General features: G+C 46.3%; 1 protein-coding gene across 1 annotated transcript in view; it reads right to left on the bottom strand.

The window, feature by feature from the left end:
- BLMH (bleomycin hydrolase) overlaps nucleotides 1–24,383 on the bottom strand; it is a 305,030-nt gene that overhangs the window by 104,739 nt on the left and 175,908 nt on the right. Inside the window, exon 10 of the mRNA XM_069226259.1 lies at nucleotides 16,798–16,915. Within this exon, the coding sequence (XP_069082360.1) occupies nucleotides 16,798–16,915 (118 nt within the window). The remainder of the gene's footprint in view (nucleotides 1–16,797; nucleotides 16,916–24,383) is intronic.

The following is a 24,383-nucleotide window of genomic DNA, read 5'->3' as shown; positions in this document are numbered from 1 at the left end:
TGTTCTTCCAGAAAATTACAAGCTTATGTTTCTGAACAAAACATATTTCAATGTTTTAACACCCCTATCAATTTTGCAGTGTTACAGGAAGGAAAGCAAGGTAAAGCACAGGACAATAGAACAAAATCTAACAAGCTGCCTGTAATACATGTCGTTAGCACCAGCCACAATATAGCATCCAGTAGATATAAATAAAGGAGAGAACATGACATCATGGTATTAGGTACCAGGGTTGGAGCCCTATATAACAACACATGTAGGATACCTCCTGATATCTCAGACCCCTTCCGAATAGCATGTCTCCAGGTTGCCTCATTCTTCTTTGTGATTGCTAGTGTCCACATCCAATATAGCAGCATTGTCTCCATAGGTCTGAAATTGCTCATGCACCAATGCCCACGTTGCAATATCATCCTGAACTTTGGCATCGTATTTAGACAGCTTAATGTGTTGTTCTTCAGTCATCAACCATTCCAGGACACTTCTGATCCACTGACCTATATGGGACGTCCGACTACCCATCCGACCAATTGCCACCCTTCTCTTTGCCAAAGAGGAGAGCAAGCTGCATGAATTTATATGACATTTTTTCTGCCCTGAGGCTGTGTTACCATAATTAGCAAATATGCCTGTGGCGTGATTGGGAGCCAGAGTCCCGTAGCTCCTTCGAACTGTGGCATCCCTTCTCCCCAGTACGCCACAACCTCTCTGCACTCCCAAGCCAAATGCCAAAACGAGGCCCGTTCCTACCTGCATCTGGACCATTTCGCCACCTTGGTTGCGTACATTTTACTGAGGGCACATGGGGTATTGTATGTTTGATGAAGGTAGCTGAAATGTATATGCTTGAAACTACTATTGCATGATACTTTGCAGACCAACGTACAGGCCAGATTCCAGTCCATATCAACATTGGTTCAGCCAGTTTCATCTCGCAGCAGTGCTGTGAGATCCTCTCTGATGGCCTTATACAGAAGTGTTATCAAGTGTCTTCCCTCTCACTATCGGAGGAGCCCACCCAACACCTGTGACAGCACTGGAGCAACACACCTCTCCCAATATCCTCTAATTTTGCATATTGTAGGAACTGTCCAGACCTACCCGAAACACATCCTGGGCTACCTGAAAAGTAATAAAGATCTCACAGGGGTAATGATCCTAAGATAGTAAGCAGCCACTATCCCTCCACTGTTCCATGGACATGTCTGTGTCTACAGTGTAAAATGGAGCAAGATTCTGTAGCCGCAGTTTCCGATCAAAGGGTGCGAGGAGTATCTTGCCGTATTTAGCCAGAAGGCGGCCAGAGACCTCTCCAAAGGCCGCCATGTGTGGTAACAAAATATCTATAGAGACATATTCTAGCTGCAGATTCCTTTTCTTTGAATTTCCTCAGGCGTCAGATTGGATCCGGAGATTTTTCTTCGAGCAGTACCTCTGTGTGCTGTCATGTGGTGTTGGTCGACTCCGCGGGCGTCGTGTTCACCGTGATGATGTTGCGGTCGTATATAGGTGCCACCCCGGTGCGCTGACGCCAGTTTCTTTTCACAAATTTCCATGCCAGTAACGCGGAGCCATGGAGAACAAAGTGCGCCAAAACTAGGGACCTTAAAGGGAAGTTCCTGTCCCTAGAAATCAGTTTGCAGGATGGGCGGGTCGGTAAGGAATCTGCAACTAGAATATGTCTCTCCCAGATATTTCGTTACCGAAGGTAGGTAACTTGTACATCTGATAGAGACTTCTAGTTGCAGATTCCTTACCTTTGAATAGATACCCGAGCAATACCATCCCCAGTGGTGGGCCTCCAAACCAAGATCACACCAAAAAGTCCTGCAGGATCGAACGGCCAAAGTAGCCGTTCCTTCGGACCGGATTATTTAGGCAGTAGCGCTTGGTAAAAGTGTGCAGAGATGCCCATGTTGCTGCCTGACAAATATCCAGGACTGGAACGCCCCGTGCTAGCGCTGTGGAAGCAGCAGTAGCTCAGGTGGAGTGAGCTCGTAAACCTTCAGGAGGTTGCTTTTTAGACAGAGCGTAGCACATTTTGATGCATAAGAGTACCCATCTTGAAATGGTCCTCTTCTGCACCGCCTTCCCCTTCTTTGCACCCACATATTCCAGAAAGAGTTGCTCGTCCACCAGGAAGTCTTTGGTACGGTCAACATGGAACGCCAATGCTCTTTTTGGGTCCAGACGGTGGAGTCTCTCCTCCTCATGAGAGGGATGTGGGGGTGCATAAAAGGTAGGCAAGGTAATGGACTATTCGACATGGAAGGGTGTCACTACCTATGGAAGAAAAGAAGCCCTCATGCGAAGCACCACTTGTCAGGATGTATGGCAAGAAACAGTGGCTTAGGTGACAGAGCCTGGAGTTCACTAACTCTGCGGGCAGAAGTAATTGCAACTAAAAAGACAGTCTTTATAGTTAAGAGCCTTAGAGGACCGTTGTGAAGCGGTTCAAACGGGGTACACATAAGGTAAGTTAAGACCAGGTTGAAATCCCATGGGGCATGATGAATGGGATAGGAGGAAAGAGATGTGTGAGGCCTTTAAGAAACCTCCCAACTATGGGAGATTTAAATAAGGAAGGCTGATCAGGCAACCTCAAGAAAGCACAGATAGCAGAAAGATATCCCTTAAGAGTGCCCAAAGTGGAACCCTGCCAGGCAAGGGAAAGAATAAAGAGAAGGAACTGAGAAAGAGGAGCAGGTAGAGGATCAGACAGAATTGTCGATGCACCATGCCACAAATTACTTCCAACGACAGGCGTATACAGTTTTGGTTGAGGGATGCCTGGCTGCCAAGATAACGTCACAGACTTCAGGTGTCAAGTCAAAAGACGCCAACTGTCGCCGCTCAATCTTCACGCATGAAGCAGCAGAGTTGACAGGTTAGGGTGGAGGACCCCTGCTGCTGCGACAGAAGATCCTCCCGAAGGGGCAGTCTGATCGGAGGAGCTATGGCCATGTTCAAAGGCTTGGAATATCAGACTCTTCGTGCCCAGTCTGGAGCCACCAGTATTACTTGGGCCCGGTCTTGCGTGATCTTCAGAAATCTGGGCAGAAGTGGTATTGGCGGAAGGCGTACAGGAGGCCTGAATTCCATTTGTGACGAAAAGCATTGCTGAGCGAGTGCCGCCTTGGAAACTCCAACGTGCAGAACAGCTGACTTGCGCATTCTCTACGGAGGTGAACAAGTCTAACCAAGGTTCTCCCCACTGCAGGAAGAGACCTTGGGCCACCTCTGGATGGAGATGCCATTTGTGGTCAACCATGCATCGTCAGCTGAGTTAGTCTGCTCTGGCATTCAAGGAGCCAGACAGGTGTTGAACCACCAGGGAAATGCCCTGATGTTCCAGACTAGTCCAGAGGCGAAGGGCCTCTTGACAAAGGGTCCACAACCCCACTCCGCCTTTTTTGTTGCAATACCACATGGCGGTGGTGTTGTGTGTGAACACCTGCACTGCTTTCCCCTTGAGGGAGGGAAGAAATGCTTTCAATGCTAGTCAAATCGCTCGGAGCTCCATATGATTGATATGATGCCCGGTTTCCGCCGGAGACCAGATGCATCTGATCTCTGCCTCTCCCATGTGGCCACCTCATCCCAGGAGGGACGTATCTGTCACGACCTTAAGATCTGGTTCCGGGAAGAAGAGGGGATCTGCCCTTGACCCAATCCTGATTCGTTAACCACCACAGTCACTTCTGAGATCTGGACCTTGTTGGAGAGATTTCCCTAATGCTGCGCCCACTGGAACTTCAGGTCCCACTGCAGAGCCCGCATATGCCATCTGGGCCCAGCAGCCTCAGTCATTCTCACTGAAATCCAGGACAGAGGCTGAAACATCGGTATCACTGCCAGAATATCCTGGACTCGCTTTTCGGGAGGATATGGCCGAAACTGCACTGTATCCAGAACAGCTCCGATGAAAGGGAGCATCTGTGAAGGAGTCAGGTGTGACTTCGGAAAGTTGATAGTGAACCCCGTATTCTGGAGGTAGGAGATGACTGTCCGGGGTGAGTTTGCCTTCAACAGCCAATCGTTGAGGTAGGGGAAGACTGGGACCCCTAAACTGCGCAGATGAGCTGCCACCACTACCATCACCTTCGTGAACACCCGAGAGGCACTGGTAAGGCCAAAGGGGAGCACGGTAAACTGAAAGTGCTCGTGACCTACCACAAATCGTAGGTAATGTTTGTGGGCCGGCAAGACGGGAATGTGAAAGTATGCGTCTTGCAAGTCCAACACTACCATCCAGTCTCCGGGATCCAGGGCAGATAGGGCCTGAGCCGATGTCAACATCTTGAACTTGTCCTTTTTTTAGGAAGAGACTGAGGGACCGAAGATCTAATATAGGTCGAAGACCTTTGTCCTTTTTCGGAACCAGAAAGTAGCGGGAATAGCAACCACAACCTACTTCTGGCAACGGAACCCTCTCTATAGCTCCTTTGGCCAAAAGGGCTTGGACTCCCTCACGGAGAAGCACCATATGATCCTCCGATATCTGACTGTAAGAAGGTGGCATGGCTGGAGGAGTTGTCTCGAAGGGGCGGGAGTAGCCCCTTTGGACAATTTGGAGGACCCATCTGTCCGAGGTAATGGAGTGCCATTGGGGCAGGTGATGCCGTATCCTGCGACCTATTGGCTCCTGATGTACCTGCGGACTAGGAAGGCTTGGAGGCTGAAGAGGGGATGGGGGCGGAATGAGCGACCCGTTTGGTTCCCTGATCCCCGGGAACGGGGGATCCCGCGGCCGCGCAGGGGCTGTTCCGGATGCACTGGTCGGTGGCCAGGGGGAAAAGGACACAGTTGGGAGCCCCTTCAGTAGCCACGAAAGGGGCAAACGGCAGAATGCTGGGGTCTGGGTGCGGGCGCGAGGCCAAGGGACCAGGCTGTGGCTCAGGAATCCTTAAAGCACTCGAGCGCCGAGTCTGCCTTGTCTCCGACATGTGCCATCAAAGGGCATGTCCATCAAGGATTGCTGGACATCCCCCGAAAAGCCAGATGCTCTCAGCCAGGTGTGATGTCTCAATGCCACCGCTGATGCAACCGATCTGCTCAGAGAGTCGGATGTATCCAGTCCACAACAAATTATGGACTTAGCTGCATCCCTTTCATCTGTTATGGCTTGGGAAAGGACAGTCCGGGCCTCCTCTGGAACTGCAGGTAGCACTTGTGTGACCGTATCCCAGAGAGTATGGGAAGAGTGGTCCAAAAGGCATGCGGAGATCACGGACCACAGCACCAGAGTGTTGGACGAAAACAACTTCTTCCCCAAATTATCCAGTCTTTTTGATTCTCTATCCGGGGGTGCAGCAGGGAATGCACCAGATGAAGAAGAAGCCTGGATGACAAGGCTCTCAGACGTGGGGTGTTGGGTCAGGAATTTCAGGTCTGATGGCGCAGGCCGATTGCTGCGGTCAATTGTCCTATTCACAGGAGCTCCTGTGCTGGGTCTGGACCAAGTACCCAAAATGACACCTGTCAGTGCTTCATTAAAGAGTAAAAGAGGCTCGGAAGAGGAAGACCCCAGCTGAAGCACGTCAGTTAGGCCTAACCGCCACAGAAGGTAGCTCGAGGTCAGCACCTCAGCCGCCCTTCCCACCACCATAGAATAAGAAGCACCCTCTTCCGTAGCCACGCTAGGAGGAGAGAGCATACCAGTGTCAGGAGAGGTGTCTAGACCACAGACATCACCCAAATCCTGCACCCAGTACATTTGGGGGTCAAGCTGGTATTCTAAAGGGTCCAGTGTCCCCTCCATACTCTCCCCGTATCTATACCTACAAGAATAAGGGTCTGGATCAACCCTGGGCCCAGGAGAGCCCATAGAGAACAGAATCTGCGTTGATCGACGTCGTTCCGGCTCCGGGTCGTCGACGTCTGACCTGACGCAGAGGAAGGGCGCCGTGGCACGACCGGCGTCAGGACAGATCCGCGATTGGATCCGGAGGGGCCCTCCAGAATTGTGGCCGAAGCAGACGGCTTTGAAACCGAGGGGACCCCAATCGACACCTGTGCCCGAAGGCTCCGAAGGTCGGCCGCACCGCCCAAAAATGAGGCCCATGGCCTCATAAAATTCTTTAAGTTGGGTGGGGGTGGCTCAGGCTCCTGGGAAGTCGGGGACGCGCAGAGCCGACCCATAAGAAGGCTCCATTGACGGAGGCCTTGAGCGTGGATGCTCTTTCCGCCTCATATCATCCGATCCATAGTGACCCGAATGTCCCGATGAGTTGGACGACGAAGAGTGGTGGTGACTCTGCGGCCGGTCTCAAGACCTTCCTCTCGAACGGGACCGTGAGAGCGACTTCGGGTTGTGATTGCGCTCCAGGCACCAGAGACACACGAGGTGCAGATCTGCCACCGACATAGTTCGGTGACCGGAGTCGCAGGGTATGAATCCGGTCTTGCGGGATATCCCTCGACGCATCCACAAACTCTTAAATTATTTTTACAAAAGTGTTGACAGTCAAAAAATGACTGAGGTAGTTCTTCTGATCTGCACGTAGGCTGGCGCGGAAAGAAAAGAACTGACGTCAGAGCGCTGGGGTGGCGCCTATATATGACCGTGACATCATCATGGCGAACACAACACCAATGACACCCGTGGACTCGACCGATGCCACCTGATGGCGCGCAGAGGCACTGCTCGAAGAAAAATCTCCAGATCCAGTCTGACGCCTCAGGAAATTCAAAGGTAAGGAATCTGCAACTAGCATGGTCGGACAGACACCTCTCCAGATGTACCACATCCTTTAAGGTGTTACATGGATTGAAAGATCGCCTCTTTCCTGATTACGCTTCTCCCACTCCCAAAAATAACAACAAAAAACATTCCCTGTAGCAGATGGAGTCTATGTCTGAAGAGGCATACGGAAGGAGTGTCGTATGTCCTGCCCCTGTGTACTTCTTGTCCTGGGCTATGTGTGCCCATGTTTTAAATTGTACCACACGCAATGGAAGTATAGGGAGCAACCATGAGCGTAAAAGTGAACTGACTGGTCTGAATCGTTTTTTTTTTTTTTGTTCAGTTTTTATGATTGCCATTAGTGTGATGTACTTGGGTTGAGCTGATGTGTTTGTAGCTATAGTTTTTCATCTACTTCCAACTGTTTTTGTTGAAAAAAAATGTGATGGTGGTGTGCGTGGACTGGCTCTTGGTTGGTAGTGTGCGTGGACTGGCACTTGGCTGGCGGTGTGCCTAGACTGGTGCTTGGCTGGCAGTGTGTGTGAGCTGGCATTTGGCTGGCGGTGTGTGAGTAGTGACTTGCTGCTGGTCACTACAACACTGCTAGCCAAACGCCAGTCCTCACACTCTGTCAGCCTGTGTGTTTGCCAAGTCAGTCAAGTGGGCGTATAGAAATGATGGGTCCTTGGCGCAGTCTGTTGATGTGAGTGTTGTAATGTGCTGAGCCTGTGGCTGGAAGTGCAAATTGTCTTGTGTGGGTCACTCTTGAAATTTGTGTGAATGGCCTGTAAAGCAGTTGGTGCCTTTTCGCAGCACTACAGCTCATGAGCCATGAGTCATTGATTCAGCTTTTTTTTTTTTAACAATTATTAAGCGTATTACATTTTTGTGAAATCTCTTGCTAATAAAATGTACATTTTGAACCTTTCACCCACCCTTGTGCCAAATCTAACCAGTATGTGTGTGTACTTGAGAAACAGATGGTTGTGCAGTAATACTTGTCTTTTCTGGAAAATCTACCAACCTGTAAACTACACACCCAGGGGGGTACAGGGTGGTGTGCCTCATGGATCCCATCAAGTTTTCTTATCCACAATGCTCTCCTGCAAACTTCAACTGTGACTAAAATCCCACGTTCCTTGAATTTCTGTGATATACTTTGCCAGAATCAGAAGGGAACCACAAACGTTTCTCATGTATCCCAATAAAAATGCTGCCTCACTTGTGTGGCTGGGCCTAGTGCCTGTTACAGAAAGGGTCAAACTAACATCAGTGGGAGTCCTCACAAAGGGACCCTCATTGACCTTCGTTTGATTAGCAGGCACCAGGCCTACCCACACAAGTGAGGTACCATTTTCATCAGAAGGCTTGGGGGAATGCCATGTGGCAGGGTGTTTGTGACTCCCTGCAGATTCCAAAACTTTCCATCACAGTAATGTGAGGAAAAATTTGTTTTTTAAGTCAAAGTTTGAGGTTTGAAGAGGATTCTGGGTAATACAATCTAGTAACAGCCATGCAGGCCACCCCATCCTGGATTCCTCTAGGTGTCCCGGTTTAAAAAAACTGATAGTTTTGCTAGGTTTCCCAAGGTATCGGTGAGCTAGGGCCCCAAATCCACAGCTAGGGGCACTGCAAAAAAAAGGGTCCGTTTTCAGTGGAAAAATGTGATGTGTCCACATTGCATTTTGGGCCAATTCCTGTTGCGGGCACCAAGCCTACTCACACAAGTGAGGTAACATTTTCATCAGATGCCTTGGTGGAATGTTGTGTAGAAGGAAGTTTGTGGCCACCCCATCCTGGATTCCTCTAGGTGTCCCGGTTTAAAAAAACTGATAGTTTTGCTAGGTTTCCCAAGGTATCGGTGAGCTAGGGCCCCAAATCCACAGCTAGGGGCACTGCAAAAAAAAGGGTCAGTTTTCAGTGGAAAAATGTGATGTGTCCACATTGCATTTTGGGCCAATTCCTGTTGCGGGCACCAAGCCTACTCACACAAGTGAGGTAACATTTTCATCAGATGCCTTGGTGGAATGCTGTGTAGAAGGAAGTTTGTGGCTCCCGCAGATTCCAGAACTTTCCATCACAGAAATACGTTTGAGGTTTTTAAAGGACTTTGGGTAACACAATCTAGTGAAAACCACACGTCACACCATCCTAGACTCCTCTAGGTGTCTAGTTTTCAAAATCTTCTAGGTTTGATAGGTTTCCCTTGGTGCCACTGAGCTAGGACCCAAAATCCAAAGATAGGTATAGTGGAAAAATGGGTCAGTTTTCAGTGGCAAAATGTACTGTGTCCGTGTTCCGTTTTGGATTGTTTCCAGTCATGACGGGAACACAGAATAGTAGAACAAGTATTATTACTAATAGTATTTCCCTGCTTTGCAGCGTCTAAAGGTAAGACAGTGTTTAAGAAAGAAGTCACTTAGAGAAATGGCACTTAATTCACATGTTAGTATGGGAGCCCACAAATTCAGAGATGTGCAAATAACCACTGATTCTAAACTCCAAATCTTCTGCCCATTTTGGAATTTTGGAATACTTAATTTTCCTTGGTACCTATTTTTCACTATTCATATTTTTCCATATGAATTGCTGTATACCTGATACACAATGAAAAATCATTGCAAGGTGTAGCTCAGTTTTTGGCTCTGTTTACCTTGAGTTCTTGGAAAACCCACAAACCCTATAAATACCCGCAAGCAGAAGTGTCTAGCAGATGTAATGGTATATTGATTTTGTTAATCAGCCATTGTGACGAAAAGTTGCAAATGAAAGCATTGACACAATGGCCGTTTTTTCTTAATATTCTTCAATATTTTTTTATTTCAACACTTTTCTTAGAGAAAACCTTGAATAATCTACACAAATGACCACTTGAATTCAGAATGTTGTCTACGTTTCAGAAATGTATAGTTTTTCTGGGATCCACCATGGGTTTCACACCTCAGGGATGCGGGATTCCTATTGCCCGACGCCCGAGACATGGGGATTTCCATGAGGGGCAAGAAGTGTTCATTTCTTTTTTGTCCGTGAGACAAGTAGACCTTAAATTAAAATGAACATTTATTGAGCTGCAGCACTCTCGTGCAAACAGCCAATCAGGATCAATGAAATTAACCCAACAACATAGGGAATCGAATGTCATTGAATGTTGTTGATGTCGTGTTTGCAGATTGGAGTCTGCGGCAGCAGCAGTTTGTGACAGGGTCGGGGAGAGCAGGGGTGCCCATGGGTGTGCTGCGTGGGGAGGTGAGTGCTGAGTCGCTGCCTAGCGAGCTGATCGTGCACATCTTCTTCCTGTTTGCGCCTGACCAGCTTTGGGCCTCGGCTGCCTGTTTGAGCTGGCGGGACTGCCTCTTCTATCTGGTGCTTTGGCCCGAGCTGCAGCTCAGCATGCAGGTGTCTCCCACTGAGCGGCCGCGCCTGGAATACCAGATGCGCAAGTGCAGTTGGTTTTGTGCGGGAGTTGCAGGTGGAGACCGTCACTGAGAACTACCCAAACTTTAAAACAAACATTCACCTGTTTCACCGTGACTAGTGAATTTAAGGAAATGAAAGTGTAAAGAAAAATGCTTTTTCACTCACAGGTTTGAGCTTCTATGATGCATGGAGAACATTTCATGAAGTTTGTTTTAAAATCTCATAATATCTGAGTGGCTTTAAGAGCCGATTTATCTGTTTCAGGGCAACCGCGGTACAGACGTGGTCTCTGTGAGACTTCCAGCTGACCCCAGTTTTAAAGGGTACTAATGGTGTGTTTTTAATGATAAAGGGCAGTCTGCAACAAAAAACAAAGTAAAAGAGGCCGACGTGGGTGCCCAGCAGAGCTGAGACCTGGCTGCGAACTTGTAAGCTTTGGAAAACATTTATGCAACAGATGTCCAGATATTATTCTATTTTTGGAAACAGTTTATATGTGTTTTACTGAAGACCTTCAACAGGTGTGCGTTGTTTTGTCTCCAGTCAGCATATACTATGTGTACATCAGTAGAGTGAATCCACTGGCACAGAGTGTGCATATGCCAGATGTAGTGAGATTTTATCTAAATGTGATCAGATAGCATAAAAGAACTCCTGACAGAAATGAATGTTTGAAATGACTGATGCTGTATGGTTTATATTACACGTATATTTTAATCAATGAGTAAAGCATCACAATGATGGCATGTGAATGGCCAGAAAACGAGGGGTGGGGTGGGTTAGGAGCACTGTGCAGAAAAAATAACAATCTATGTGCATTTCGCAAGGGCCTGAAATGGAGGCAATCTCAATGCCCCAATGCCCTAGAAAAGCTGCACCCGAATTGGCAAAAGAACATTGCTCCCATGCAACGCACTTCCAGCATTCTCTGGTAAGCAGCTGGGGTGGGGTCGTGGTAGGGGTGGAGGAGAGGGCATTTCACTCCTGTAATTTTGCAGTCTGCTCTTTGTACTTTGCGCCAGTGCATTCCTCATTCGAGTATGTAGGGAAGTGTAAGTTATTGTCTCACCCGGGGATCTCATTCCTTTCCACGTGGGCGCCTTGTGCTCAGAGATCTCAGTCCCAGCAGGCACTCTCTGCAATTCACCATGGTCATTAGTACAGGTGACCAACTCCTTTCGGTGCGTGCGGCAGGAAGGTAAGTTTTCATATGGCCTACACTTTCTCCTCTTTCTGATGGGGTTGGGGTTTGAGGGGCGGGGGCTGAAGCAGTTCATAAACTACCAGCATCCAGTGACCTACTGCATTAGACCCTGGCACAAATGTTGAATGCCAGTGGACGGGCCCAGTCTCTGTTTATACTTAGTGGTACAGTCAAGTGCTGGCTCTACGCCCATTGCTTCTGCACCAATTAAAACAAATATTCACTTGATGTACGTGTGTGCAAGGACCTTATTGCCAGTTCCGACTGAATTTGTCTTCCTCACAGCCTCAACAAGGAACACTGTGCTCTGACCCATGATACTTTCAACATTTGGGTTTTTTAGCGAAGTACAAGGGGAGGAGTCATTCTATGGTGTGTGAGGGAAGAGAACATATCAGTAGCATAGCACAGCATGTGGTTGCACCTGCTGCATAAATCTCGGTACACGCTTTCTTAAGTGCTGGTCAAAGCACCTGCCACTTTCTGACATTTATCCTTCAACATGCAGAACATAGAGCCTACAGGAAAGGGAAAATAGGGCATATGAGCAAGAAAAATAGCTCAGTGGGTTTACACACCTGCTGCCGCTATAAGTGTAAGTATGTGGCTCACTCACACTTATGCATGGTGCTCCAGCATTCCCAATGTCTACTTTCCGTCTTTGGTCCGAATGGTGCTCAGCATTTCCAATGTCTACTTTCTGTCTTTGGTCCGAAATAGGACACACACAATCTGGTTGCAGAAGTTGTTGCAGTAGTACTGAGGTAATAGGCTCCCCCTCAGAGTGTGCCAGGCATCTAATAAGACTCGACTAATTCCCAAATTGTCATGCACATATTTTTTAGCAACCCAGCCCCAAACTGCTTTGAGCTAAAGATGTGCCCTCTGTGAAGAAACAGTACCACATCTTTGTCTACATGGTTTTACATTTGCATTGGACTGAAAGGTGGGAGCCTCTACTAGAGGGACTTTGTGTCCGCAAACAACAGTGGTAGATGCTGTCTACATTGTTTTATGTTCCTGTTATTAATAGTGTGTACAGTATTTTTTCCTGTCCGTGCACAATGTGTGTTTCTATTGTATTTGTCTAAAGTCGTGGGAAGATTTGTTGGGGAGAATTGTAGATCTCTATTAATTGCTAGAGTATAAAACTCAATATATGTGATGGCCCCTTCTGTATTTTAAAACATTTACATCTTTTATGGGTAGGTAGCAGAGAGAGTTTGTGCAGAGAGTTGGTTGTGCTCTACTTGTGGTATTAGTATAACCCCCTCGCGATCTCCCTCCTACACACCTTTCCTGGTCTTTCAGGGGAGTACCAGATGGGAAGCTGCAGCAAGGGGTATGAGATGCCCATAGTACACAACGACGGAGATAAAAGTAAAATAAAGCAGTGGCGCTTTGGGTGTTTGTTCAGCTGACAAGCTAATATTGGATTTCTAAATCCTGGTAGCTAAAATATAAACAAACCTCATTTGTCAGTTAGCATTTGACTCCCCAAGAGGCAAGGACAGTGTTTCCAACTGAGTGTGAAGATTTCATAGCTGCTACATGTCCTACATATCTGACTGAGACAAACTTGAACATTTATTGCTGAGCTGCATCTCTTTGTTATGGAAGCTGACTCTGCTTCTGCCACTACTATACCAGTACCGTGCATAAGAGAACCTGTACTACTACTGCCACTGCTGCATATGCTCCTGGTGTGGGTGAAGAATGTGGAAATGTAGCCATGAGTCCACAATAGAATAATCACACTACACCCACCCAGGAGTGTAAAAGGGAAGATTAACTTAACTGCCCATTACTGCCTCTTGTGAATGTGTACTTGTGGATATACTTGTAAATACTGCCTCATTGAACCACAGCAGCTCTGCTATGCGGTTTTGCTGCCTCATGAACAGTTAATATGCTCTGCCAAGAAGTGCAATTATTGTAATCCACACATTTATCAGAGTATCACATGGGAGTATTTTTGAAGCTGGACAGCTATGAGTTGGCCCTAGGATGGAGAACATCTTTCTGCCCTACAGGTTCATATTCTGACTCAGTCTGTGCCATTGACACTTCAAGAAATGCAGTTGATTACCAGTCTGCACTCTGCCTTTAGGTACTATTTCTTTACATATGAAATTCTGTGGCATGCAAACTGGCTGATAATTGGGCACAATGCAAACCCATACATCTGCACTCATGCTGTTTATACAACCACCTAATTTGAGGGTGATTGAACATGCACTGCATAACTGGACTTGCATTTGAAATATATATATATTGCACAGTATGTTTCACTGATTGCAGTGCAGGTTCTCACTGTGCAGATGTACATTAGTGATTTATGGAGCATGTGGGGCAAGCAGATGTCTTCACAGGACAAGCAGATTTCTGTTACATTTTGTCCCCTGGCCAAGCAGATTTTTGAAAAATTTCCACACCCCTGCACCTGTCTTTACGCAACCTGGAAGGACTTTGAAAGCACAAGAAATAGGAACAATGAGGTGTCTCCCAGTAAAATGCCAAAACTTTGGTAAAAAATGTTTTTCTGAATCAAGTCTGCCTGTTCCTGATAGCTGGGAAGATGGTGATTTTAGCACTGCCACTTGCATCAAAAATAAAACAGACACTTTCTTCTGGAGCACTCTTTTCCCATTTTCCCCCCAAAACACAAAATGTATGTATATTTTGGCTCATTTCTCAGTCCCCTCCATAAGAATCTACAAACCCTAGGTATCTTTAGAATCCCCAGGATGTTGAGAAAAAAGGACGCAAAGTGGACATGGAAAGCTTATGTGGACAAAAAGTTATGGAGGTCTAAGCACCAACTACTCCAAATAGCCAAAAAACACAGCTTAGCACTGGGGAGGTGAGAGGCGGGGTAAAAAGTTCAAGCAACAAAGGGTTTAAAGCAGCATCGCAGCCACCTGGACACTTGTCAACCCACATATGTTGGCCAGTAGTTTATTATCTGTGTTTTACAATCAGAAGCTCAAGCTGCACAACAGAAACATGTACCTCTCTAAAGCACATGACTGGAGGTAGGCATGCGTACGCCGTAACTCATTTTTCAAGCACAAGAACCTCTAGTTTGTTTCCTATCACAAATGTGATTTGGGATGCAGCATCATGATTGAACATGAATATATCTGGTCTCAGAATCAACCAGTTTAAATATCTCCAGAGTTTTTATTACCCTCAGTCTATGGAAGATGGACAAAATCCCAGACCCTCTGCTGCCGATTATGTAAAACTTCAAGGGCCACATATTTAATGTAATCTGGGAAAGTTCAATTATAGCCTAATATTTGCAGGAGATAGCACACGCTCGTGGGAGTGATGGGAGGTCGCCAGGACCCACACAATGGTGGCAAAGCGCCAGAGCTCTTGTTGGAAGAAGATATTGATAGTCAAGAGAGACGCTGCTAAATACTGGTGAGCACAGTCATCCCCATGAGGAGGGAATGGATAAGAGGAATGGACTTTTGTGCCACAACAGAAGAATCCATGGACAGTGCTCGAGGGTGTAAAAAACAAAAACATGCCTAGATGTGGGGTGTAATTGCTTAATGGTATTTATGTATCACATATATTCGATCCTATCCCCAAAAATGTTGGGAACATTTTGTTTGATGCATTACATGACAAGAACGAAATGTAGATTGCTGCAATAAACCTGCGTATGTTCACTGTTAAAATCAACTACAATAATATTTTTATAACATCAGGCTACCCACCTCAATGAAGAGCAACTAGGGGCTCTAGCCTAATTGCAGTGCACAAATAGCTGAAGGGTGAAATGCCCAGATGAATTCAGAATTTGCCTGAAGTTCAGGTATGTGCTTTGATGCACAGCGAGTTGCTACCATCTTATGAAATTCTGAAAAACTGCTCCTTGTTTTTCATCCGTATTAGCGACCCACAATGACGAACCTCAGACATTTTCTACTGCCTTCTCAGATAGGCATGTAGAAATATGACCATCGTGCAATCCTAGAGCATTGGAGTCTCGTAAAACGTTCTGATTTTGTGGCAGTTAAGAAGAGAAACACGAGGAATCAAAACGGTTTGCACCCTGACAATATGCAGTGTCTAAGAATCTAGTGTTAACTGAGATCAAGAAAGATTAAAGCAGGCCTGCTGACATTGCTATAAACATCCCTACCCCTAAACACATACCGACCCGTTGTGAAGATGAACTTTTGGAATAGCGCATTCACACCTCTTGAACTCAATTGCTCTTAACACCTGGAAGTCAACTGATTGTAAATGTAATTAATCTCTTAAAGCAAACATTGTACCCCGTGGACAGCTAGCCACGGCCTCTCACTACCAACTCAAATCACAGCCACCGGACCACTACTTAAGCTTACTGTGTTTCCTGGAGTCAGGACTAACTATTTTCCATCTACAAAATTGATCCCCACCTACCCTTCCAAACCATCAATACTGTTCAATATTATTGTCTTAGATTGCAAGAATACGGATGCAGAACCATGCTGAATAAATATAACTTCACAACTCTCAGCTTGCTAACTCTTCCCAGGTACACCTTCAAATCTCAATACCGCATTCAAGATGGATGGCTATTAGAAATACTAAGGTCTCTAGAAACTGTTGCACGTCAAATGTGCACCTACTACAACCACTCCCAAACACTGCCCTCCGTCCCAAGTCACCTCTGAACTAGCCATAATCGGTCAAGGGCTAAGTAACATTTTCCCAAAGTATGTTAGGCTATGAATATACCAGTGCTGGAAGACTGATTTAATTATTTACATGTAATCACAAGGCATACTTTTAGTGGTGACCATGTGCAGCGTTACAAAGTAAACCTCAACAAGCACAACAAACAGCTTACAAGGAGTATGTAAAGCACGTACTGACATAAGGCAAGCCCTGACACTAATGCTGGACAAGTGAAAACTCCAGGAAATGTCTTTACTATAGACCACAGCCTCTAAATATTACTTAACAAGACATTGAACAAAGCATCACAACCCGCCACAAACCGCCTAAAAAAAAATGAAATCGGAGACCATTTTCTGTTCATGTCTCAAAAATGTACTCAGTGAATGTCTTTAAAGTACTAAAAAACAACTGCAAACGCTGCAGTCGTGAGCGTACTCTGAGGGATGAGCCCAATAGGTATATTTTTCTTCTACCTTGCAGATCACTGATTGACAAACTTTTAGCACAGGAACCATGTGGGTGAAGACTCTATGGCAACCCTATCCAGGACATATGGCAAGATAATAATTGCTGTGGGAAAGGAGTGTTACAACAATGCACACACCCAGCTATGAGGCTGGCACATGAGAGAAAAGATATGGCGGCCAAGACACAGAGGCACCGCCGCTCACTTAAAGCCACATACTCAAACCATCAGCAAAACTCAACCTCAGTGTCAGTGAGCCTCACTGCTGCATAAACAGAAGGCAGAACTATTAAAATCCATCTGTGCAAATAACCTCTTGGTTAGTAGGGGCATAATTACCTTTTCTGTGACCGCAGTGATTAACATGGCGTGTGTCATCAATGAGTCTCCAAAAATCAGACGTTCTGCCTTGTTCAGGTGCTTGACAGACACACCAAAAAGTAGTTCATGGTTGAAGCTGTTCAGAATTTAATGAGAAAGAGTTAAGATGCTGAAGACTATAGTGCATGTTTACACAGTCATTGGTTAGAATTTGAGCTGTCTCCATTTTCCATGTTTACATTTGAGACATTCCATACTCTGGTCCACCATCACTGTGTATTTGCACAACTATTACAACACACACAATAACAGCAGGGTGCTACTGTAAAAGTGAGCTTTATAGGTCCACTACATGCAGATGGTGCCAGTATAACAATGATTATTGAGAAGCAAAGCATGTTACTGCAAAAACAGCAAATAGCTAAGTAAATTCCTTATAATAACTTCAAAAAGGGACTTTGCCGAGGGACAAAATAGTTACTGATCCACCTTTTCAGTTGGAAGGTATTGAAAATGGTTTGACACAAGGATCTATTTTAGTAGCTAAGACAATACAACATTTTCTGGAAAGGCTAAAAGATGTGGTGACAGAAAATATAATTTACCTTCGAATTTAAAAACCTAAATATTTTAAATATATTTATCTACCATATTTCACACTTTGCAAACTTAAGTCAAGCGGATGATCAAAGTAACGCCCAGCAACCATCTGCAACATTGATAGTAATTCAGAGGGGACATCCTAAGCCTGCTATGACAAAACTCGCACAGCATTCTGAAAATGTGATCTTAAAAAGTATTACATGACGAATGGCTTTGAGAAAATGGAACTTGTTAAGAAATTCATGTAACAATAAGGCACAAAAGCAAAATCGGCCCAGAGGCTTAATTAACAAAAGCAGGCTCCTCATCCTTACTGACTAACCAGTTTTCTGTACCGAGCAAGTGACTTACCTTCAATTATGATCCCACTGGTAAACACTCGATTTAAATGTAGATTACTCATGTTGTGGATATCCCTAAGCACCAAACTGGAGCCAGAAAATTAAAGGCAGTGCTCCTGCGTGCCAACAAGTAGCACTGTGCAGCTCAGAGTCCACACATTCCTTTTGTGATGTGAAGGACATAGCAGCATATAAGTGCCACCCATGTGCGCTGACGTCAGTTTCTTTCATTAATCTGTTCACATCATCAGTCTGAGTGGACTTACCAATTGATAAAAAGGGTGCAAATCACAAACTGAGATCTTTTTAAATGAAAGAGACTATACCATAGAATGGGGTGGTGAGAAATCTGCAGTTAAACAGAGTATCCACCAGATCGATTGTTACCAAAGACAAGTAACTTGTTCTTCTAATTGTTACTTCGAACTGCAGATTCCTCACCTTGTGAATAAATACCAAAGCAGTACCTCCCACGTTGGGGGATCTGTGGAATGGCTCAAAATAAAAAGTCCTGAAGGATCTAGTGGGCTAAATGCCCACCTCAATGTCTGCATCACCTTGCCCTTCTTTGCCCGACAAAACCCCACATAGAGCTGACTGCCCACCTGATGCTTCTTGGTGCAATCAAGGTAAAAGATGAGCAGACTTGTGATCCAGACAACAGAGTCTATCTGCCTCTTTCAAGGGATGTAGTGAAACAAATAAGGTCGGTGGAATGATAGCTCGCCCAATGTGAAAAGGCATCATCACCTTTGGAAGGCGGCAGCTCGACTCCTTAGCACCAGTATATCCAGGAAACAGGCAGTATAAAGGTGCTGGACTGAAGTTCACTCACTGAGGGCGAAGATGTGATTTCCACCAAGAAGACAGTTTCTACTGAGTTGGCACAATGAACAAATGTGCACTGGTTCGAAAGGAGTACATATCAGTAAGGCGAGGACTAAATTTAAGTCCCATTGTGACATAACAAAGGGTGTTGTTGGAAAATATATGTTACAAACCTTTTAGAAAACACATAATTGGTGATTTGAACGAGGACAGGGGTCCGGCAAATGTAAAAAGGCTGAAAGAGCAATAGATAACTTAACTGTGACTTTAGCAAATTCTCGCTGGGACAAAGAAAGCAAGTACCACCTCCCAACAGTTTTGCCTATGACGAGTCTAACTGCTAACTACCGAAACTATGCCACAAACTTATGCCAGTTCCCTGCATATACAGATTTAGCAGAACAGCACCATAGTAGGAGGAGCCGCCACTGATCAAAAGGCATGTCCATTAAGGCCGTCTGAACGTCCCCATAGTAACCTGTAAACGCTAGTTCCCATAGCCCTGCCTAGAAAATCTGTGGTGTCCATGCCAGGGGAATTGACAAATTTGGCTGCATCCAGGCCATCTTGAATGCTCTGGGCTAGTGAACAGCATAGGTCTTCTGGATCCACAGGTAAGATCTCACCCAATGTGGCCCAAAGTGCCTGGGTATAATGCCCCCAATAGACAACTTGAATTAACTGACCTCAGGGCAAGACTGGCCAAGCATCATATGCTTATTGAAAGTGTCCACTTGTTTCAACTCCCTGTCAAGGGTAGCGGTTGGAAAAGCATCAGGATTTATTATCTAGCGGAATCCTATACCACCAACCTCGCAGGGTTTGGACGTTAGGTCAAAAATTATGGGTCACTTAGAGCAGGTCTACAGCGAAGTGTGACTTGAGAGTTGACTGGAGGGACAGGTCGTGGCTTAGCTCAACTGCGCAACACTGAGTCAGTAAGGGCTTCATTAAATGGTAAATGAGGTTTGGAGATGCATGGGCAAGATGAAGGACCTCTGTGAAAACAATGGTTTTAACCTCCATTGTTGTGAGGCAAAGGTTGATGGTCGTCGCAGCCCTTCTAATTACTGTGGCGAAGGAAGTTGTCTCCCCTGTTGCTGGTCTTGATGGGGGAAAGGGAGATGGGGGAAAGGGAGAGGGGGTGTAACCAACCCTCCACTGTCATCTCAATGTAGCTGGTACAAAGTATGTGCACGGACATGCAGTAGTAGAATTGTATCAGAGCCCGAAGGTTTAAGTACAGGCGGCACAACGCCAATATCTAGACGTGTTCTCAGTCAAGGCAAAGTCGCCTCAGAGTCTGACAGAGCAATGGATTGGATGTCCCCCCTCTGGCACTGGTAGGGCTGTGGTGCCAAATTGAGTTCAAAGGGTACAGAAGGTGCTGAGGATTAACCTGCTGGAAGAAACCCAACTGGAGGGCCGTGTGGCTCCTTCAGGCTGACAGGAGCACCAAAGGGAAATGGAAGTGTGCCAAAGATGTGCAGCATAGCCATATGAAATGCTTCGACTTGCTGCAAGGTCACAAATGGGCTGGGAAACTTAAGAGTGCAATGCAACCAGAGATAGAATTGGCTCCTCTGGGATACAGGAGTGAAACTGAGCAGCATTGTGACTCTCACACTTGCGCCTTCTCCAAAGAGTGGCAAGCAGGGTCAAAGTACCACTTGGACTTTTTGAGGTTCTTTGACCTACCTGAAGAGACTGACCGCAAGGAAGATCAGCCTTAGGAATGACTTGAGTAGCAAGAGAGGAAGTAGGCCGGCGACTAGGTGTGACCTGCACAGAGCCATCCAGTGTCTCATCATGAAGAGCTTCATCTCGAGATCTTGGATGGCTTTTTGGTTATCTGGGAGCAGTGTTCATAAGACTTGGAATCGTGTGACGAATACAAGCCTCAAAGCCACACCTCGTGGGGATCGATCAAAGACATCTGTTTGCTGAAGTTCCTACAAGGCTTAGTCTGTAGTGTCAGGGGTGACATCTCATGGACACTTAAATTTGAAGGAAAAAATCATATTCACAAGTGATGAAAAAAGGAGTGCAGCTCCAAATCTGTGTCTGAAAGTCTGGTAAGAAAAGAAATGTCGTCAGCTACACATGGGAGGGCACTTAGATCTGGTGCCGTTCAACACTTTGAGCAGAAAACCATTGACACAATATCACCTGGGGTTAGTCACAAGGTGAGGGTAGAAACATCATATACATATATACATACACAAACATAAAGACACATCCCCACACATATACGTACCCACAGATCCACATATATACACACACAAGATATATACATACATATATAAAATTCACTTGAAGGTTACGGGGGTGTTGCAGTTAGGTTCTGAATTTACTCGCACAAAACCATAGAATTTCAGCAGTTAGTTATTTCAAGGAACTATTTTTTTGAACTTTTTTTGTTTTACCATTTTTATTTATGCAAGTATAACAACTTATACATGTTTGCACTGTATAATAATCTCACTTCATGAACCACACATCATATCTCGCCCCTCCAAATATGACACTAGTCCATGCCGACTGCCATTCGCGGCCATTTTCAGAATGCTTCAGTACAGAATATATGGTCGATCAATACAGCAGTGATTGTACAAAGGCCCATCGCGGCTGTGTAACATTTGAATATAGTAGTAATGGGCAAGTCTGTCCATTTAAAGTACAGTGCATAGTATATTAACTTTTAACAATTAAACTGTGATACTGTAATGCATATTATCAGATGTAATCATGAAGAGAGAAAAGCTGCTGCATACCACTGGTCCAGTCAACAATATTCGACTGGCTTAGGGCCTTGGATGGGCCAGCCAAACCCAATCGGTGGCGATATAGGCAAAATGAACGAGGAGGAGAGGGAGAAGATCAGGCAAAGAAGGTCACAGCCGACAAGAGAGGGGGCATATTATCATCTTTCAGTCACACTCAGCAACACATCCGCCGCCACCACTTTACCGCCCAAGCAGGCATGTCAGTACTCGCACTTCGCTATTAGGGTTCATTTGCAGAGCTGTTCCCATCTTCCCCCACAGGCTCCCCATGCAGTCCTTTGATCATACCACGCCAGACTTCCAGATGTTGTTCAGCATGTTATCTTACGGAGATGACTTTCCTCCGCAGTCGCCCACTTAATGAGGTCAGACAGCCACGCATCCAGTGTCACAGGGGCTGGGTTCGCCCATCGGATCGCAATGCGCCTCTTAGCCAAAACAAGCCCCGGCTGCGAAAATCTGAACAACATTTTGCGTCCTTTTTTAGGAATTGGAAGGAGGCCCAGCAAGCAATGGCTCATTGTTACCCTCAATTTCACAGCCGTCACATCCCTCAGTGTTCACACTATCTGGCACCAAAAAGGTAGAATGGAGTTACATGTGAATGTAACATTCTCGAAATTGCCTGGGGTCGCGACACAACAAGCACATCCGTCAGAACGTGACAGGTATAGTCTGTGAAGGCACTGCAATGTCAGCTATGCTCTGTGCAAAGAGTAAACGTGTGTCAGTTTAAATCTGGCATTGCTAGTCCAATCCCGTACTAGTGAGCAGGCCCTATTCCATTCCCCATCAATAAGTGGCGCTCCCAGGTCCGCCTCCCACATAGCTCTCATACAGTTTATATGTATCTGTCTATTTCTTTGTCGGGCCTTGCAAGTGCAGGAGAGTAGACCCTGATCAAATCCTGGGGCTATAAGAGCCGTCACGAGGTGGGATTCAGTGGGTTCCGCAGGAAAGGAGGTCCAGACCTCTCGAGCCGTCTGTGAAAGGCTTGCATATAGTAGGAATTGTCCGTGGTCAATTCCAAAGAGGGCCTCAGCCTCCTCTCGCGTGACAAATGTGCCATTTTGGTATAAATCATCCGCCTGCTCGCCATTTCGAATAGTCTAGTGCATCTGTGACTCTAGCAAAAGGGCAAATCCCTTTGCAACACCCGCGTGACAGACCGCTCCCACATCCGTGACACATGCGATACTAGGAAGGGGGTATCCCGTGGTAGCCTAGAGCCGCGCATGAGCAGGCTTGGTAATCGAGATATACATATATCAATTATTTTTCCCAGTTGTGAATATCACTTCACCACATGGCCGCATACTGCAGCATGCCAATCATGTAGTACAGGTGGAGGTCGGGTAGCCCCAATCCCCGTCAGCTATATCTAACTTCAATACCTCGAGGCGGACTCTGCATCTCTTACCTGCCTATACTAAGAACAGCAGCAGTTTATCTATCTGTTGAAACAGAGAAGAGAGCAGCTCACAAAATGAGTTTTGCATAAAATACAGGCATCTCAGGAGTAAAACCATTTTACTAAGTGCAATTCTGCCCATTACCAACAGTGGGAGGGTAATACAAAACTGAACGAGGTCCCAAGGCCATCCATTACTCTATCCATGTTCAATTCATATTGAAGATGAGGGGAGTGGGCTATGTGCATGCCCAAGTACTGAAAGGACTCTGTCTCCCATGCCAAATCAACCTGCGGTAGCGCCGCCGCCTCAACGCTTGTCAGCCCCACCATGGGGTACAACACCGTCTTCCGACGATTGATCTTGAGGCCCCCCAAGTCATCCATCATTTGTAACAGAAGGGGAATCGATCATTCCGGGTTTGTAACATACACCAGGGCATCGTCTGCATACAGAGATACGACGTCCCACCCTTATGCCCCACCTTTTCAAGCCTGCTCTCAGTTGAATGGCCAGTGGCTCCATAGCCAACACGAACAGTAGAGAAAACAGTGGGCAGCCCTGCCGTGTGCCCCGTTCAATATCAAAGGAGTCCGACACTATCATCCCAGTTCGCGGCCGCAACGCCGTATACAGCAGACGCACCCAAGACAGGAATTTTAATTCAATGCCCATTCTACGTAGCACCTCCCACAGATAGTCCCAGGACAAGGTATCAAACGCCTTTTCTATGTCGAGGGCCACTAGCATGGCTTGGGCTGCTGAGTCGCGCGTCTCATGTATTACATGCGATAACCTACGCAGATTCATATGGGTTCCTTCCCCGGAATGAATCCACACTGATCATCCCACCCTAGATGGGTTACAACTCATCGTAGGCGGGTTGCCAGTACTTTAGCAAGTATTTTTACATCAACATTGAGCATAGACAATGGCCTATAGGAGCCAGGGTCCACCGGATCCTTCCTCGGTTTCGGTATCATAAATATCAATGCTTCCCTCATGTGTGTTGGTAGCGAGCCTTCTCTGCGGGCCTCGCACAATGTTTCCAGTAATCGGGGGAGTGACGTTGCAGAATATGTAGGGTAAAACTCAGTTGGTATACCATCAGGGCTGGGCGTTTTACCATGCATCACGGTCTCCAAGGTTTCCTGTAGCTCCCCTAGTGTTACGTCCCCATCTAGCTCCTCAGTCTGTGCCTCGACAAGCTGGGGAATTTGGAGCCTGTCTAGATAACGGTGCATCTGACAGCTATCTTCGCTCTTCGGCGGAGTGTATGTGTTTCAGGTGATCCCACAAGAGTAGATTCACACGTGCCTGCCCCAAATACCTTTCCCCGGCAGTCCACAGAGGGACAGGATTATTGGTAGAGGTCGTTCGTGCTTATGTAGCCAAGCTGGCATGAGCCCTGAACGGTCTCCCTCACTGTGCAACCACTGTCTGAAGTCCCTATAGACATAACTATCCAGCCAATTCCAAATAGCTCCTATTATTGTGTGCGCCTCGCCTCAGATGTGTCTCCGCTGGCCACTCAGCACTGGAGAGCAGCCAGAACGCCCTCCTGCTGCGGAAGCTCCCGCTCTAATTTTTTCCTAATACTATAGCATTTACCAAGGCTTTCGCCTCTTATGATG

The sequence above is a fragment of the Pleurodeles waltl genome, chromosome 3_1 (assembly GCF_031143425.1).
Source record: "Pleurodeles waltl isolate 20211129_DDA chromosome 3_1, aPleWal1.hap1.20221129, whole genome shotgun sequence".
Taxonomy (NCBI): domain Eukaryota; kingdom Metazoa; phylum Chordata; class Amphibia; order Caudata; family Salamandridae; genus Pleurodeles; species Pleurodeles waltl.
The sequence above is the reverse complement of the archived record's forward strand: the minus strand, read 5'-3'. Positions and strand labels throughout refer to the sequence as shown.